We start from the raw sequence: 20181 nt of genomic DNA, 5'->3' as shown, positions 1-20181 counted from the left end.
GGTAATTTTTAAAACTTGATACTTATCATTAATTTAACATTATTATTTAATTATTAAAAATTAAACCTAATTGCAGAATAAGATAAAAGTTTTGTAATTACAAAAAAAATTAAAAAAATTGATCACACCAAAGAAAACAGAGAGAATGCGAGTGAGGGATAGCTCAAGTGGTTAGAGATCTTGGGATCGATTCTTACCTCCGCCCTTGTGGCTCTCTTAACACCAAAAAAAAAAAAAAAAGAATAATGTATACACAACTAATAAAAATAACTATGAATTACATCATAAAGTTATAGATAGAAAACAATTATTGCATAATATTGTATATAAAAAATAAAATAAAAAAAAAAAAAATCTTTGTTTGATTGTGTACAAATGTCAAATGGAATATACTTATAAAAGAGGAAGTGAAATATTATTGTATAGTTTGTATTAAAAACTTCTCTAAGAAGTTTTGGCCCAAAAAAAAAAAAAAAAAACTTTTGGAGGGAAAATTTTTTACCAGGAGATAACATGTGTCATTTCTGGTTTCGCCTTTAGTATAAAGTTATAGATTGGTGTGAAAGACTTAGCTTGTTGTGATAAACAAAACAAAACACTCATAGATTTACGTGGTTCACTAACAATGCATTAGTTATATTCACATGTGATGAGAAGAAGTTATATATATCAATCTTATGAATACCACTGATTATATTATGAGTAAGATCATTAACCGAAATATAGATTTTGTATAGTACGAGTACTAAATAGAACGAAATACACCTTATCGTCCTATATAATTATGTTGATTGTTCGTAGGGGGCTAACAAATTAAGGCATATTCTAATTCAAGCCACATTTTTGGATTTACTTTTCTTCAACCAACCTTAGTATCACCATGCCCTAAATCAATGTCAACAATTTTGACCAAAGAAGCAACATAAAATAGTCAAACATATGCGACAATTTTTAAATGACTACTAATTAACTTAATACGAGGTTTCAAACAAACCAAAAGTAAAGCAATTAATCATATCAATTTACATATACTTTATATTATCTAACTAGAGGAAACTAACATGTTTAATACACGTACAAATTCAATTAAGTAATATTACATGATGATGCATGCATTACAACCCTCTAGAAACTTAATTGTCTCTTGCATGCTTCGAAAGGTAACTTGAAATTGGAACTACTTCTTTTATGAAAACAAGAACCAAATTCTTTGATAAATTCATCAATCAATTCTCTAAAAATTATATCTTGTAAAATCAATCCAATTCTTCCAACCTCTTGTATTTGTCCTCGTTCGATATCCCTACAAACCTCGAACACACTCTCTTTCATCGCGCTACTCCATGGCTCTCCGGCTTCTGCTGTCGTGGTAGCGGCGTGATGAGTAGGTCTAGCAGGAAGATGTAATGGTAGTTGTGGTGTAATGGAGGGTAATGATGGTTTACTAAGGAAATTGATGGCTTTGTCTTCATGATCACCTGGCTTTTTCCTAGTCATTTGTTGCGGTTTTTGCTGCTTCGGCTTTTGTTGTTGCATAATTTGCTCTGGATTACGAAAAAGTTGGAGAATTAATCATTAATGTTCGTTACATAGTTTATTGTCACAATATTAGTTAGAGATTAAAAGAGACTATATGATGATTAAAGCTACTCCGTAAGTAATAATTATAAGACTACTGCATTTGCCTAAAAATTTGAAGAGTAAAGTTGCATGCTTTTAGAGATTATCGATGCTATTTTTACTAATGACATACATTTATGACCAAATGCCAAATAATGTGCAAAAGTTTGTAAATCTTTTATTACAAAGGGTATATTCATTTCAGCTTAATTTCATTTTAGTTCAGTTCAATTTAGCTCCTAATTTCCTTCTCTCGAAAAATATTTTATTTCAGCTCTATTCAGTTCAATTCTATTCAGCTCCAATCAGTTTAGTTCAGCTCAGTTTAGTAAATATGAACAAGCCCAATGTACTTCTTAACATTTGTTTTTAATGTTAATATGGTTTATAAATAATGTAAAAGTCAAAACGTTGCGATTAAAAGAGATCAGCAAAAAGTTTATACCTTTCACATTCCAACTTCAACGGTGTACAATTTATTCAAGGATCTATGTACTTGCTAATTCAAGGAACAAAATATACCGTCTAGATAATTTAAACAATACTTGATCTTCTTTGATCTCGATGGTCCTTTTTGGAACCTAATTATGATATAGTCCTCTAAAGTTTAAAGCTCAATTCATGTCATAATGAAACCCATTACATGATTAATGTTGTTATGTTGATGGGGTCACATTGTGATCATTCATTCATGTTGGAAAAATACCTGTTGAAATCAAGAACAAACCGTTACAACTGATCAAGATCCGTCCTCCTTCTGTTGTGCCGTGGTTTGGTACCCACTGACTTAGAAGCGAAATACGCCACCACCGGTACAGGTTTCCAATGACGCACGCCCCCCAAGTTTTACACAACGACCTTTGCAATTCGTGTACCCGAATCAAAGGTTGGAATTGCTCAAGAACTGTTCAGATCTCAAAGGGTAGGTTTGTGTTTTTTGTGTTTTGGGTATTTTCAATAACGAAAATTAACGTATATTGATTTTGGGGTATGAGGGTATTTATATGAATATAATGGAGTAAAGAACAAGCCAAGAAATTAGGTCTTTTAGCCCACGCAAGCCCACCGCCCAAAAGCAAACTGATCGACCGAGCTCTCGCTCGCAGTCGAGCGAGCTATCGCTCGGCCTAGCAGAGAGCAACTACGGCAGCGAGCTAGCGTGCGAGCTATCGCTCGAGCTCTCGCTCGCCCCTGTCGCAAGCACATGGCCAGCGAGCTATAGCTCTCTCGTATCCGAGCTATAGCTCGGCCTTGCAGCGACCACGAGCAGCAGCGAGCTATAGCTCTCTATTACCCGAGCTATAGCTCGGCCTTGCCAAAGCTATCTATCCTTGCTAGAGCTATAGCTTGCACATATCACTCCCTCGTTAACTCCTCCTACACTCACTTAGTAAATCTCCGATTTGCATTACTAGAATCGCAATTACTCCAACAATCCCCCACTAATGCAAAACGGACATGAGATCATGAAATCTGAACAGTAAATGAAAGTCTTAGTACTTAAATGCTAGTATCCGAAGATTTGAACTAACATATTAGTGCACAAGGTTTTTCAACACTTCCCTAGTAAGTATCCTAAGATTTGAACTCCTAGGAGCGAGGAAGGGACCTTGTAAACACATACCTTGACTTTAGAGCTTAAGCAATTCCGCAAATTTGGCTACCCTTGGGATCTCATGAGTACTTCAGAAGGATCACGCTCAATCCTCCCTAGAAGAGCGCCACTCTTCGTACCCAAGTAGGTGTTCTCAACATTCCTAGCAAATCCAAGGACTATTCATGCAGACATGTGAAACTTCACTTGTACCTTGCAAATCCAAGGACCATTCATACAATGGAACTAAACATTAAGAACATTTAAGTTCAACCTCCATCATTCAGTAGTGCACCATCTAGCCGCAGCTCAACGAGCTTTCGGGCAAGATGCACTCACTAGTGCACCATCTAGCCGCAGCTCAACGAGCTTTCGGGCAAGATGCACTCATCTTCGGTGTCTCTATCGGTCCCTGCTCAAGTAGTATCTGGGCTAATAGTTCCTGATAACTTAAGATCACTATAACTCCCTACTCTTGAGCCACTGGGCTAGAGACATTAAGAGCTACGCTCAACCTGCCTCTTGAATCTACCTGGTCAACAACCACTTCAAAAGGAGTCATTAGATTCAATTCAATGTAAGCATAAACACAATAATAAACCCGACTAACTTCACCAATTGAACAACAATCGATAGTTTAGGAATTGTTCATATCATAACATGTCAAATGCTAAACACATACACAATTCACACTCGATCAACATATGGTTTCAAACCCATTCCTGTTGACGATTCAATTACCATTCTCTTGCATAAACCCTTTGTAAAAGGGTCAGCTAGGTTTTTCTCTGTTCGGACATAGTCCAAAGAAACAACCCCATTCAAAATAAATTGTCTTACTGACTTCTGCCTAACATGTATGTGCCGCTTCTTGCCATTATAGACACTATTCTTAGCAACACAGATAGCAGCCTGTGAATCACAATGCATAGAGACCGGTGGTGTTGGCTTCCCCCACAACGGGATATCTGCTAATAAATTTCTCAACCAGTCGGCTTCTTGAGTAGCAAGATCCAATGCTATGAACTCTGCTTCCATCGTCGACCTGGCAATACATGACTGCTTTGCAGACTTCCACGAAATAGCACTCCCACATAGAGTAAAAACAAATCCGCTGGTGGAGTTCACTTCATCACTGGAACTCACCCAATTTGCATCACAATAACCTTCAAGAACCAATGGATGACCAACAAAGTCCAACCCCCAATTCATGGTACCTCGAAGATATCTGAGTACTCGCTTCAAGGCTCCCCAATGTTCATTACTAGGACAATGAGTGTACCTGCTTAGCCTGCTCACAGCGAATGCAATATCTGGACGAGTGCAATTCATCAAGAACATCAGACTGCCTATTACTTTCGCATACTCTCCTTGGGAAACAGCTTCTCCCTTATTTTTCATGAGAGCTATGCTACTATCATACGGAGTCCTCAAAGGCAAAACATCAAAGCTTTCAAACTTCTTTAATATGTTCTCCACATAATGAGACTGAGTTAGGAAATAACCTTTCTTGGTCTTCAAAACTTTGACACCAAGAATGACATCTACTTCTCCCAAATCCTTCATCTCAAACTTAGAAGAAAGCATTCTTTTTGTTTCAGTTATAGCACTCATATCAGCACTAACAACAACATATCATCCACATATAGGCATATGATCACACAATGATTACCAAACATTTTAGAGTAAACACATGCATCACTACCATTGACAACAAAACCGAAACTAAGAATAGTATTATGAAATTTTTCATACCACTGCTTTGGTGCCTGCTTCAATCCATACAAGGACTTCTTAAGTCTACAGACCTTATTCTCCATTCCAGGAACTACGAACCCTGGAGGTTGCTCCATATAAATTTCCTCTTCCAAATCACCATTCAAGAAAGCTGTCTTGACATCCATCTGATGCACAAATAAATTAAATGACGAGGCTAAGGCAAATAAAGTACGAATAGTAGCAATTTTAGTCACCGGAGAATAAGTGTAGAAATAATCAATCCCATATTTTTGAGTGAACCCTCTAATCACCAATCTGGCCTTGAACCTTTCTACAGTACCGTCTGTTCTCATTTTCTTCTTGAAAATCCACTTGCACCCTATAGGTCTGCTTCCCTTTGGCAAATCAACAAGTTCCCAAGTATCGTTTTGCATTATGGACTCAAGTTCACTGTCAACTGCTTCCTTCCAAAGGCTTGCATCAACCGAGCTCATTGCTTCTTCGAACGTTTTTGGATCTTCATCTACAACCTGAAGACATACCATGACCTCATCTAGATCATCCTCACCTTCCAGCTCAGTTAGGAATGCTGTAAGGAAATCAGGGCCAAATGTTGCTTCTGTTCTCTGTCGTTTGCTTCTCCTAGGCTGAGATAACTCCTCAGTCCCGGGATAAGTTTCAACCTGCTCTGTAGATAAAGTAATTGAAGAAAGATTGTTAGTAACATCAATTTTCTTTAAAGGAAACACTTGTTCGAAGAATTCTGCATCACGGGATTCGCTAATGACATTGTCACCCAGACTCATGAATCGGTAGGCCGCACTGTTCTCAGCATATCCAATAAACACCGTATCAAACGTTCTCGAACCAATTGTCGACCGTTTGAAGGAAGGATATCCCACCTTTGCTAGACACCCCCACACTTTCAAGTAACTCAGATTCGGGGCATAACCCTTCCATAGCTCGTATGGAGCCTTGTCTAACTTCTTGTGAGTAACTCTATTTTGAACAAAATTTGCCGACAGTATAGCTTCCCCCCACATGTTGTCTGGCAACCCGGAACTCAAGAGCATTGCATTCATCATCTCCTTTAAAGTCCTATTTTTTCTCTCTGCAATCCCATTCTGTTGTGGCGTGTACGGAGCTGAGACCTCATGAATAATCCCCTCAGCTTCACACACGCCCTTAAGGAAAGTTGAGCCGTACTCTCCTCCTCTGTCAGATCGAACCCTTTTAATTTTTCGACCCAACTGATTTTCAACTTCTGCTTTATACACAAGAAACTTGGACTCAGCTTCATCCTTTGACCTCAAAAGATAAACCTTGCAGTATCTAGAGTAATCATCAACGAAAGTAACATAATATCGTTTACCACCTCTACTCTCCAAGTTCTTAAAGTCAGCTAAGTCAGAGTGAATTAGCTCTAGCAATGTAGTTTCCCTTTTTGTGACAGACTTGAAGGGCTTCTTCACAAACTTAGACTCTGCAGAGACTTCACATTTTTCTAGTCCATCTAATGACATATTTGGGAGCAAATTTAAACGCTTCATACGTTTCATTTTGGTCGCACCAATATGACCCAATCTAGCATGCCATAAATCAAAGGACTCAACAATATAAGCAGAAGAAGAACTCTTATTAATAGAAGATTCAGTTACAATTTCAAGAACAAAAAGACCCCCACTAAGGTACCCTTTGCCAACATATTCCCCATTGCGGGTTAATACAAGTTTGTTAGCATCAAAGACTAACTTAACTCCTACTTTGTTAAGCAAAGCACCAGAAATAAGGTTCCTGCGAAGAGAAGGAACATACAATACATTGTGCAGGGCCAAAGTCTTTCCTGAAGTCAGCTTTAGCGTCACCTTTCCTTTCCCTAGCACCTCTGAACTGCTAGAGTTCCCCATGTAGACTTGTTCGCCTTCCTTGACTTCCTCCATACTAACAAACAGATCCTTGTTGGCACAGAAGTGTTTGGAAGCTCCTGTGTCAACAATCCATTCAGTGTTATTCTCTACCAAGTTGACCTCAGATACTACCGCAGCAATCACATCATCATCCTCATTCTCAGCTAGATGAGCCTGATTCTTGAATTTGCCTTTCTTCCCATCGTTGGTTTTCCGATCATTCTTGCCCTTCACCTTGCATTGAGATGCAAAGTGCCCCGCTTTGTCACAGTTCCAACATGTGATGTTCCTTTTATCAATCTTGCCTCTAGGCTTGAGGTTACCCTTGTTTTTCTCAGACTTCCCCTTGCCAGCTTGATTGTCACCAGATTTCCTGTCATTGTCAGAATTAAATTCTACCAGATTAGCTTTCACAGCTAGTTCATTTTTCGACTTGGAATTAGAATCCTTGAGACGATTAGCCTCTTCAATCTTCATGTGACTCACCAATTCTTCCAGAGTTAAATCTCTTTTCTTGTGCTTAAGATGATTTCGATAATCAGACCAAGATTCAGGTAATTTCTCAATTAGAACATTAGCCTGCAGGATCTCACACATCTTCATACCTTGAGCAAGAATTTCAGCAACATAATTCTCATACACATGCACTTGATCCATGATTGGTTTTGAATCAACCAACTTAAAATTCAACCAGTTTCCAGTCACATATTTCTTTTTCCCGGCATCATCAGCCCCATATTTCTTTTCCAAAGACACCCAAATCTCTTTAGCAGATTTGAATTTAATATACAAATCAAAGATGTTATTTTTCATGTGGTTTAGAAGATGTCCCCTAACAAACTTGTTATCGCGTTCAAATTTCTTGATTTCAGTCTCATTAGCAATAACAGTGGAAGTAGTTTGAATAGGATCAGATTCTTTATTCCCAGCGATAGGGGTACTAGGAATATCAATCATAGCATTGGTTTGAGTAATAGGTTTTGGGGCATCATTAAACAAGACATAATCAACTTCTACTTGTTCAAAAGCAATTAACATTCTTTGTGACCATCTCTTGTAATTAATTCCATCAAGAGACTCAACCTTAGTCAGATCTAGGTATAGACGAGTTTGAGAATTGCTAGTCATGATATCAACAGATCTAAACAAATTATTTCGCTTCTAAATTGTTGGAAAAATACCTGTTGAAATCAAGAACAAACCGTTACAACTGATCAAGATCCGTCCTCCTTCTGTTGTGCCGTGGTTTGGTACCCACTGACTTAGAAGCGAAATACGCCACCACCGGTACAGGTTTCCAATGACGCACGCCCCCCAAGTTTTACACAACGACCTTTGCAATTCGTGTACCCGAATCAAAGGTTGGAATTGCTCAAGAACTGTTCAGATCTCAAAGGGTAGGTTTGTGTTTTTTGTGTTTTGGGTATTTTCAATAACGAAAATTAACGTATATTGATTTTGGGGTATGAGGGTATTTATATGAATATAATGGAGTAAAGAACAAGCCAAGAAATTAGGTCTTTTAGCCCACGCAAGCCCACCGCCCAAAAGCAAACTGATCGACCGAGCTCTCGCTCGCAGTCGAGCGAGCTATCGCTCGGCCTAGCAGAGAGCAACTACGGCAGCGAGCTAGCGTGCGAGCTATCGCTCGAGCTCTCGCTCGCCCCTGTCGCAAGCACATGGCCAGCGAGCTATAGCTCTCTCGTATCCGAGCTATAGCTCGGCCTTGCAGCGACCACGAGCAGCAGCGAGCTATAGCTCTCTATTACCCGAGCTATAGCTCGGCCTTGCCAAAGCTATCTATCCTTGCTAGAGCTATAGCTTGCACATATCACTCCCTCGTTAACTCCTCCTACACTCACTTAGTAAATCTCCGATTTGCATTACTAGAATCGCAATTACTCCAACAATTCACAGTTTTCACACTACCATACGATAGATGCAAAGTAATATTGAAGAATAATGGTTACATCTAATTAACCACTAAAAGACAAGGAATAATCAACATTCAACACCAACCATAGAGTTTGATTAATTGGGGCCTACAACATCTATGTGTGTTCTTCTGGGGCCAATCTACCTTACGTCTGGTAGATTAAAGTTTGTCCCTTTTGCATGAATGAACATGTATTGTCTCCCACTTTGTGATGAAAAAAATTCCACCTTAGGGTATCTTAAAAATAAAAAGGCTGTTCTTTAGATTTCATGCGTATTATAGAATGAATTGAAGCACTCTAAAAAAATAATAATAATAATAAAAAAAAAAAAAAAAAAAAAAAAGCATAGCATCTTGAGAAGATGATATTGTTATACAATGATGAGATCAGGAAATATTATATAGGCGTTGTTTAGAAATACTTCAAATTAGTTGCAACCTATAAGTTCATTATACCCTCATTCTAAATCACTCGAATTGAAACTCAAAGCTTATGTTCTTTTGAATGTCATTATGGTATTTATAGAGTATATTTAATCATCAAGTTAAAGCTTGATCGCTAGCAATTTAGCAAAATTCAAGATGATGTGGCCCACTAATTATTACTACCATAATACCATTACATAATATTAATAGGTGTGATTGATTATATTTCATGTACTTAAGTTTGTTTTTGTTGTGTACTTATGTATTGGTGTATATATGCTTAACAAAGGTGCATACACTTGATTGACATTAAGATAGTTTGTGCTCATCACACAATCAATTCGACATACATGCATGCAAACTAGAGATATGCAAGTTGATTGGGAGCTCCTTTGTAATCTTTTATATAATTATATTTACTTAATAGCTAGGATGGAATAATGCGGTTGATAATATTTTCACATACTTACATACGAAGTATACTTTATTATGCAATTATACTTAGGGCTTGTTCTAAATGACTGAACTGAGCTGAACTGAACTGAATTCATTGAAGTTGAACTGAACCGAAGTGAACTGAAAATAATATGAAGAGAACATGCCCTTAAACAAAGTTGCATACACTTGACAGAAATTTAGATAGGGTGTGCACATCACATACTGTAACTAATACTAGTAGTTCCTACACACGAATGAATGACACCTAAAGATATATATGTAGACTGGGAGCTATTACTTTTTTTTTTTTGATGGAGTAATATGGGTGTTAAAGTTACTATATATGGACTTCATATGAATGAACAACCTTATAACTTACGTTAACTCAGTACAAATTGGATGCTACATACGACCTACATAAACCTAAGAAACCTTATTCTATACTCTAATGCGTGGAAAGGAAAAAGGAAAACACAATCAATGTGTTTTTTGACCACAAAACATTATCATTTGATGTAGAGGTGTATTATATAGATCATGTGCTAAAAGTATGCTCTAATCATAGGCAGTCTTATCCATGAAATTCTATTGAAGATTGTGCTCAATTGGTGAAACTTTCACCTGGATTTTGCCTATCAATATTGTCATTTTTGACACAGAATCTTGCATTTGGCACCAGCCATATAAGGAAGGTCATATGTAGCTAGGCTATGTGGGTAAGAGAACATACACGATTACACCCGGAATATACTCCTTGAGTCCTCGATCGTCTCACAATATCTTATTACCATTTTGACTTTTACATTAAAGAGACATGGTTGAAATTTAACGATATATTGTATTAATATACAGAATGTATATTTTCTTATAGTTAAACCAATTTATTACTAGTAAATAAAGTATTTTTTGTGATATATTTATAGTCCATGTATACCATTGTTATTATTACTTATTCATTTATTTTTAATAAATCAATAGCTAAAATTAATTAATTTGATTATTAGAAATAGAATTTTCTTAATCTAGAATTAAGCTAGCAAAATAATCAATGGAGCATAAATAAGACAAAAACAAAATGTTCAAAATAAAAAATTAGTCTTACCATTAGGGGTTCTTTGGTAATAACCAGATGACAAGTGGCGGTGATCTAACACCGATACCGGGCTCGGCCCATCACTCCCCACCTCACTTTCAACCTCCTCCGTCTCCTCTCGTCTCTTCATCTCCACCACTCGTGGTGGCGTTTGGGTGGCGCGCACCGCCTCGATAATCTTCTTCAATGCCTGCAAGTCCTCATCGCATTTCTCCAACGCCCCCAGCAGCTTCCTACTCTTCTCAGCCGCCGGAGACACCACCGGCGCCGGAGATCTCGCCGGAAAATCTTCAAGTCCCATTAAACGTGCCACCACCCTAGGCGAGCTAACCGAGCTATCTGTCGATGATCGTCGGATCTCCGCCGGAATTGCCGGGCTTCTCGGCGTCTGATCAAGCGAACATCTTCCGGCTGACGAGCCTTGTTCTTGTTGTTGGCATTTGATGATGTCTTCGGATTTTGTTGGTGGTGGTGATGTGGGAGCTTGGACAATGGCATTACGTTCTTGTTTTTTACCTATTATTATTATTGATCACATGAATATATAATTATGAAAAAAAATTAAATAAATCACGTCTAAGTACATAATTTTACTAAATATTACAAGTACATATTATACATTTTATTTCAATAGTAAAACTAAATGAACAAATTAACCTTCAATAATGTATGTCTAGTGCAATTTAAACAAATTATCTTGCATTGTTTTTTTTTTTTGACGAGAATTGAAATTATGTTGTTTTGTTTTATAAAATGTAATATTGTAACATTTTTTCAATATGATCACAAGTTTATGCTAGTTATTTTTTTAGCATCACAAAAATTAAAATGATGAAGTTTATGTACGTACCGAAAGTGAGGAATTTACGGCGAGTATGGTACTTAGACATGAGCTGAAAAATCCCGGACATACACCCAACATTGGTAGTTGATGTCGCCGGAGAACCGGAGTCTCGGCGATAAGAGGAAGATCTAAACGACGATGATGATGACAACGCCGACGTAGTTTCTTGCCTCTTCTTCTTTTTTCCTCCCATATCTAACTCTACTAATTGCTCTAAGCTAGTTTAATTTTTGTGATAGTTGAGTTTTTTTTGGGTAGGAGAATATGTAACGGTAAAGAAATGACAAGAAATGAGAGTAAATAAAAGTAAGTCTAGTGGAGTGAAGAGGTTATGGAATTGTGGGGTGTAATATGATAAATGATGATGAGCTTTTTTTTTTTTTTTTAAAAATATTTTGCTTTTACTTTTGATCTTTCTGATACTATTTCTTTACAAAATATCTTTTTATTTTATTTTATTTTATTTTATTTATTTATTTTGGTTTCGTTTATGGAAGGTAACTTTGGAATTAGAAGGTGAATATTTTGTCACGCAAAGGTTGTTAGATGAGTGACATTATGCTTTTGACTCGCTCTATTATGTTACCAACAACTTTAACTTATGGTAGAAATTTAGTTGGTGATGATGATTGAGGTTCTTTAAATGAGTCAAGACTAGTCAAGTTAAGTTTGTAGTAATTAATAATTACGTAGATATTACTACTTTTTTCATTTCAGATTAGTTGACATGTGTTACGTATGTATAAATCCAATCGTTAATAGCTGTAAATCTTTAATAAGCAAAATTGTAAAGATTAAACATTTGAAAAATGGACCTTGAAAAGAATTTAACAATACCTCACATGACTATATATTTTTTTTTCTTAAAAGTAAATAACAGAAAAAAGCAAAGCCAAAATAACTTATGTGCATATTTTTCAAGGTTAAAACGTGTCCACTAAAATTGACTTTTATATAGTATCATCTTTCATACGGTGATTATATTATATCACCCATTATTGTATAAATGTCGCAATATTATTAGTAACAAAATAAGCCGACAAAAATTGCAAAGAACTATTTAACACCAAATATAATAGCCAACATTATGTATGAAAATTTTGTCAATAAAAGGTATAAAAAGGAAATAAAAGATTATAAAAATGAAAAGTGGACAATATATTTGATAGAAGTGATATATAGAACACCCTTTTCTTTTACTCCAAAGTTGTCCCATACAAATATGTCATATACCATGCAATATCAATGTCTTCTCTGTTAAAAGCTGACCATCTTATTATATACCCCCCACAAAAACCACCATAAATAAATAAAAATTTACCACCAAGAAAATATAATATGTCGCATGTCACATGTTTATACTTTAGGCCAACAAACTTTCATCATTTTCTGACCACTTCAATATGTTTATGTGTGGGGGCTTTAAGTATCTAAGCTTTGGATACTCTCTTATTTGATTATGTTTACTCTAGTTCTTTAATTAGCTGATAATTAAGGTTCATAAGTACTTAAACCCAAACTGCAAATAACTAGCTTGACTTTTTATAACAGACCTTCATGATCAATAAGCAGGCAATTGAAAATTTAACTCCAAACGCAACTGAACTAAGACGAGTTCTCATCAGTTGAACAGAAGAAACTAATTCCGATTGCACATTACAGTCCAGTACCTTGGAAAAACATCAGTGCAACCAGGAAACTTCATACAGCTAGCACCGTAAAACTACCTGATGAGCTACTGAGAACTTACCTAAAACATTAAAACTTACAGAGTACAGGCGGGAAAATCTGAACTACCGCAGAACCAAAAGAGAAGTTTTTCAAAGCAACCCTCTCCTCCTCTTATAATCACCCACTGAAAGAGTCAGAGAATGTGTTCTTCCGTCATCTACTGGAACTTGGCAGCCTATTTTAGCTTCAATCTTCTGTTTTCTGGCCAAAAAGGCAGCTGCTGCCCCATATGCCCCCCCGAAACTCTCTAACAAAGACAGAGAAATGGGTAGCTTAAAATCATGCAGCGTGTTTGACTCTGTTCCTTGGTCCACTGGTGCTTTTGTATCCACCAATTTGCCTGCTCCAGCAGCAGCCACCAAAGCTGCAGTTGTAGCGTCCTTGGCATCACCGCTCTTGCTCTTCTCAGCATTTGATACACTGATATTATTGACTCCTTCAGCTGTTCCTTCTCCAGTTGTTGCAGGCTTAGCTTCCTGCTTTGCATAATAGTTTGTCGATCTAGTCCATCTTCTTGAAAAAGGGTCATATCCAGCATCTCCAGGATTCAAACTCCGGTCTGCTGTTTTCGAGGATGAGACTCGGAAATTCTCAGCTCGATTCTTTTTGTTCATTTCTGCAAGCCTAAGTGCCTTTTTATCTAAATCTTGGCCTTGCCTGGCTTTTTCAAGTTCTTTTAGTCGGGTTTTGATTCTTTCAACCTCATCAGCATCCCCTTTGCTCTCCGCATTTTCCAACTCTCTCTTCAATTTCTCCTTCTCAGCTGCAATGTTCATTGGCCTGGCTGAGACTGATTTCTTTTCATGCAACATTTGTTTCACTGTTTCAGCTGAGTAAACAAAACCATTTATTTTATCAATAGCATCCTGCTTCTCCAAAACTTCTTTAGTGTGTGGCATTCGACCACCACTACGGTCCACCTCTCTTCTCCATTCATTAAACTCTTCCAAAGTGGGTGGAGAGTCAGAAATTCTAGCCATCTGCCACCTTGCAGCAGAACGATCACTGCCCCACACACAATTTAGGTACTTGTGGGTTGTCTTATTCTCAAGCGTATATTTTCTGTTTGGATCAGAAGCATCAATGTTTTGAACCAGACATAACCTGTAAATGCTTCGGCCATCCTTCATCCCAATACCAACCCTGACAAAGCAACCGATGATCAACTCCTCAAAAAATGGTTCCATAAACCACTTTGCCAGTTTCGACCTCCTGATAGTAATATTCTTTATCTGTTCATATGTTGGAGTATTGGAGATAGTACTGTCTCTATCTTCATCACTATAGTCCATTCTGCCACCTCCTGTCGACCCTTCATCATCACTGCGAGAATCACTTCCATTTTCACTCTCACTAGAGCTACCTGAGCTAGAAGAACCAACACCTTTCCTCTTCTTTGGAGAGTATTCCCTGGAAGCACGGCGTTCATGGCTCCCTCTCTGCTTCCCTTCTGGATCCCGCTTCATCCGTCTCGCCTTCAATTCCTTCAAGGCATCAGCCTTGGCTGCCGAACGATCAGCATATCTGATAGAAGAACGCACTCCACGAGAAGAAGCAGGAGGTGAGATGTCTTTTGCAGATTGGGACTTTTTATCACTGCTCAATCTTGATCGCATCTGTTTGTGTAATTTTCTATCATCTATCTTTGCAGCCCTATCAGACAGAATCATCTCCCTCTCAAGTTCTGTCAACTTTGAAAGTTCCTCCCTATCATTTTCATCTTTGTAAAGGTCACTACCAACATCAGAATCACTGCTATAACCTTCACGATCAGATCCCCCACCTTTAATATCCATATCATCACTACCAGGATCATCATTTCTATTCTTTGACCTTTTTTTTAAAGGAACTTGAGACCCAGACAGCTTTTTACCAGCATGTCCATGGTTATCATCTGACTCATCATCCTTGGAATCACTTCCATCATCTGAATACGAACCCTTGTGCCATCTTTTGGAAGTTGGATGAGACTGTTTATTTCTCTTAGATGCACCTGTTCGTCCTGCTGCCTCCAAGAGCATGTTCTCCAAGTCTGCCTCTGACATGACTGCTGTGATTTGTGAGAATAATTTGGTGGTGAGCTATAAACTGCAAAAATACAAAAAATGAAACTGTAAAGATACAAATTTCAAATTACGGACAAGTAAAGGTTAATAATAAATAGTTCAATTCACAAAATTGATCCAACATAATATGGAGCTAGAAGACAAATCAGCACCAAAAAGCCTTTAACAAAGTAGAAAAATACACGATAATGAAGTAAACTATATAAACAAAGTAGAACTTTTGTTGAAGAAGATTCAAGGATGTCATGCAAAAACTGAAAGCTATAACAAATTAACAATATCACTATGTAAGGGCATATCGTATAACATTCAGCCAAAATCATCTCATAGTCTAATTATTCATATCTGAATCACTAAACTGTTAACTGTCAATGTCAAAAGAAAGGCTTTTAGGTCTATAATAAGCACGTGAAAACGAATACAATAATAAATTTTAAGGTCTATAATAAGTAATAAATTTAACAATGTTTAGGTTTCATTTAATTTGATCCTTTAATGATCCACATAACTACCAGAGTTTACAGTACTTAAACATCGATGAATCAACAAAAAGGTTAATATTTAGAGCAACAAAAGAATTTGATTACAGAACGCAGGGTACAGAAATCAGAGGACGCCAGGAACAGAATATATTAAATAGAAGTATGATCATAAACCAAAGCAAAAAAGTATAAATACTAATCTACAGATAACCATAAAAGAAACAACAATTATATTCCAGCAATCAATTTTAACTTCAATTTTGTAGAAATTGAAATCAAAACATCCCCTAACAATGCAAATATGAGTATATGACTACAGCCAATTACAAATATACAAGAAACAACTTAATCAAAGAGAAAATTGAGAGAATTCAATTAGGGATGCAATCCTTGAAAACAGGCTAAATAGGAGTACGATCGGCTCGAGCACAAATCTAGATAAGCCTCAATCAAAACTTGGCTTGGCTCTAGTAGCCTAAAAAGTTTTGGACTAGGATTGCGTGCTCGGTTAGGCTAAAAAATACTCCGTATGACACATTAGCTACCAAATTTGACCCAAAAATCAAATAAGGTTAAAAAAAATCACATCAATTGTTCTCGCTAAGAGTATATCAACGCCAATTGCACATATTAGCAACAAAATTTATCTCAAATATCAAATCAGGCTCGAAAAATCACATAATAGTGTTCTTGCTAAGATATACTTGTATATTAGAGTAAATTGCAAATTTTCGATGAAAATCGATTCAATCATCAACTTAGGCTCAAATAAACCTGCTTTCGCTTTAAATTAACAACGCAAAATTGCACATATTACAACAAAAGTTAACTCAAATATCAAATTAGGCTCGAAAAATCACATAATATTGTTCTTTATAAGATGTATATCAACGTAAATTGCAAATTTTCAATTAAATTCGATTCAATTATCAATTTAGGCTCAAATAAAACTGCTTTCGCTTAAAAATATCAACGTAAATTGCACAATGCAAATTCCTAGCAACAAAAATCGCTCGTATAGGCATTCACAGCTTCGGTAATAATAACCAATAGTTTAATTATTTAGTTCAAAGTATATCATCGTCCAAACTAAAGATACAATATTACAACCCTAATTTGATTATACAGCCAATTAAATTAAATTAAAAAAAAAAAAAGAAAAACTGAAATTAAACCCTAGATTGTGAAATTGAAATTCAATATTCAAAAAGAAAAGAGGAAAATACCTTACCTTAGATGATGCTTCAATGAAGGAAAAGAATAACAAAGTCGGTTGAATAGAGAGAAAGCTCAGAACGCTTCAATGGAGAACTTAGATAATGGAGGAGAAAGAGAGAGAGAGTGAGTGCAGCGTAAAAGTAAAAAAGCTCCAAAAGAGGTAAAAAAAAAAATGACATAAGAAGAAGATTAATGACACTAATTTAATACGGGCTAATTTTTTTTTCCTTTTTTTCTTTTTTTGTGTGTGTTCCACCCGGTTTACCCCTCTAAACTAATCCGAATCAGGTAAATCAGGTGAATTGAACGAACCCTAATGTTAAGATTGTTAACCATATATGTTGGATCTTGTCAAATCTGTTTTATTATGTACTTAATTTAAATTTATGTTCAGTATTTGTTTTACAAGGATCTTGCTAACAAACTCCCACGGGCATTAGAAAAACGCATAAAATATTTCCTACAGTGGTAATAATTTAGGAATGAATGCAAAAATCACGCATCAATCGGTGTAATTAATGATCATTATAATTCATTATTTCTACTTTTACTTAGTTTACTCAAGACCATCTTATATGAGCCTATATGTATGTGACCAATTATGTGGTTCCAAACAACATATATGGCATCCAGATGCATAGACTCTCTCCTCGAGTGTTTTCAACACTAAGCCTCAAAACCTCTAAAACTTGGTTTAAAAGCATGGATTATAACCTTTAGTTTTGACAAACTTTTATTTTCCAATTCAAGAAAGGAGATAAGTCAGTGTCCTATACAAGAGGCCATTTGAGTGTGTGGTATACCGAGTCCACTTTAACCGTTTACTTCTACGCTTCCTTTTATTGATTCAAGGTCACAACAAGCCTTAACGCGACTGATTAGTGGTTGTATATTGTTCCAAACAACATTATATAATTATGGAATAAATTCTTTAAAATCTAGAGATTTTTACATTTAATTTCAAAAAACCGAGCATGGATTGGAAATTATCTAAAATCTATAAATTATCATATATGCAGTTTCAAATTCATGCAAGCTAGCTAATATATCATACAATAATAGACTTGTAAAACTAATTAAAGTTAAAAATAGATTTGCACAAATTTCTCCAATGCAAGATTGTCAAGTAGCTATATCACATCCGAGAGGTCTTGCAGTCTTCCATCGTTGCTCAAGCCTCGATTGGCAAGGGATTGTTGAACGCTTGTTGCATAGTTAGCTCTAAACGTGTCGTCGAGTGTCCATCTTGACATGAACTCCTCGTTCTAAACATGTATGTATACGTACACACGAATAACAAATCAAACAACACGTACACTTAATAAGAATGGGAGTTTAATCAAAAGGCCAAAGAATGAAGATTAGTTGTGTAATTACTAACGTTTTTGCAAGATAATTCTTCAAGTGATGCCAGATCTTTCTTTGTTACAAGTTCATTGACCTTTTCTTGTAGTTTGCAAAACTTATCGTTAAGAGCAAGCTGTCATAACGAACAAGAAAAAGTGTTATTATCTATAAATAAAGGGATTTTCTAATGTGTGCCCATGAACACATGATTTAACTATATAGTTATATACTACTCGTAACAAATATGATCGAAAGTAGAATGTATGTAGCATATATAATTTAATAGTAGTAGTACCTCCTCTTTCATTTGCATTTGAAGTTTCAAAATGGTCGTAGTGGCCTTTTCTTCCTCTTGCTTCACAATGTCGTACCTCTTTTCGAGAGGTGTAAGTTGGTTTGTATTTTAACAATTTGTTGTTCAACTTCTGCATGTTTTTGTTCATTCCCATAGTTTGGATCTACTTCTTCCCTGATTCTATTCAAACATTTCTATATTGTTGAGACAAAGAGAAAGCTCAATACAATTAGACCTACCTATCTTCCACTACACGTGTATACTTTCTTACAGAAAAAGGAATTACTTGGCCATATGAAGTAAAAGGGTTCGACGTCATTGTAATTTTCTGCTTTTCAAAATCATATAATATATGTCATATAATAAATTAAAAATTACTCAAATATATTAAACTCATGATAATTTTAAAAACTGACAATAGAAAAGTGCAAACATTTCTTTCTTGTTTCTTGTTTTTGGTTTTTTGGTTTTAAAAAATAAAAAATGAAAATAAAAAACAATGTCGAACAACCCTTTTTTCAATTACAGTGTGTTGCAAGTATTAGAATTCAAAGAAAGTATATAGAATAGGAGAGAGTATAAAATCTTACTCGAATCTCGCGCTTCAAATCGTACTTAGAACGAGCATAACCATAACCATGAATATAGGGCCAATGTTCATGACTAGTTGTTGCTTTCGGGATTTTAGCATTGGCTTGTTTAACTTCGGGCTCGAGCAATTCCCCTCTTCTTTCAAGAGGTTCAAGCTCTTTGAGGATTTGTTTCTCGGTCGCCCAATTAGTCTTCCCATGACCTACTTGCACTCTCAATTTCTCAATTCTTTCCATGATTTCAGCCAATTCTATGTCCGGGTTCGATTCCTCTTCGAGGTCTTCATTCTGTACTCGATGTATATAACCATTATTGTGATTACTATGGTAGAAAGCTATAAGCAAAAGAAGAGCATATATGTCTCGGAATATAATCAAGACTAAGGGCTGTTCACTTCAGCTTAATTTCAGTTCAGCTCCAATCAGATCAGTTCAGTTCGGGTTCAACTACTATCAGTTTAGTTTAGTTTCTAATTTTCTTCTCTCATAAAATATTCATTTCAGCTTAGTTCAGTTTAGCTCATTAAATGTGAACAAGCTCTAAGCTAATCATTGATTGTCTCTCCAATAAGGTTGTATTTTTAAACAATATAAACGAGATACATTTTTATTTAATTCAATATCTTATGTAATTGATAAAATCGAATCTCCTTTATTTATAGATATCTATTACTTTTAATTAATAAATTAATTAGACTATTAAAAAAATGTCATTGGTAAGATGTATGGATCTCTTTATGACGCCAAAAAAAGAAAAAATCGAGCTAAATAGTAACTAGTATAGCTTACAATTGCCTCAGGCCAATGCTTCAACAGTAATGTTCGGTATTTCTTGATATCACGCTCGCTATAATGGCAATACCATCTATTTCTTA

General features: G+C 36.0%; 1 protein-coding gene and 1 pseudogene across 2 annotated transcripts; both read right to left on the bottom strand.

Annotated features, from left to right (window-relative positions):
- Positions 1-948: 948 nt before the first annotated feature.
- On the bottom strand, positions 949-12054 carry LOC145609652 (uncharacterized). Its single transcript, XM_081665104.1, has 3 exons — positions 11584-12054; positions 10743-11249; positions 949-1544 (listed from the first exon to the last, which is right to left on the bottom strand). The coding sequence occupies exons 1-3, from the start codon at positions 11768-11770 to the stop codon at positions 1126-1128; spliced, it is 1113 nt and encodes a 370-aa protein (XP_081521230.1). The 5' UTR covers positions 11771-12054; the 3' UTR covers positions 949-1125.
- Positions 12055-13117: 1063 nt separating this feature from the next.
- Positions 13118-17223, bottom strand: LOC145608264 (protein RTF1 homolog pseudogene; annotated as a pseudogene). The gene is made up of 2 exons (XR_014105765.1): positions 17088-17223; positions 13118-15396 (listed from the first exon to the last, which is right to left on the bottom strand). The product of XR_014105765.1 is annotated as a protein RTF1 homolog pseudogene (transcript).
- Between the last annotated feature and the right edge of the window lie 2958 nt (positions 17224-20181).

Source organism: Chenopodium album, chromosome 23 (assembly GCF_948465745.1).
Source record: "Chenopodium album chromosome 23, dcCheAlbu1.1, whole genome shotgun sequence".
NCBI classification, from domain to species: Eukaryota; Viridiplantae; Streptophyta; class Magnoliopsida; order Caryophyllales; family Amaranthaceae; genus Chenopodium; species Chenopodium album.
The sequence above is the reverse complement of the archived record's forward strand: the minus strand, read 5'-3'. Positions and strand labels throughout refer to the sequence as shown.

Excerpts from the sequence above, each read along its gene's own strand:
- LOC145609652 (XM_081665104.1), bottom strand. The coding sequence starts at position 11,770 with ATGGGAGGAAAAAAGAAGAAGAGGCAAGAAACTACGTCGGCGTTGTCA. Across the intron at positions 11,250-11,583 it reads CCGTAAATTCCTCACTTTCG|GTAAAAAACAAGAACGTAAT; the intron begins GTACGTACATAA and ends TAATAATAATAG. Across the intron at positions 1,545-10,742 it reads TTACCAAAGAACCCCTAATG|AGCAAATTATGCAACAACAA; the intron begins GTAAGACTAATT and ends TTCGTAATCCAG.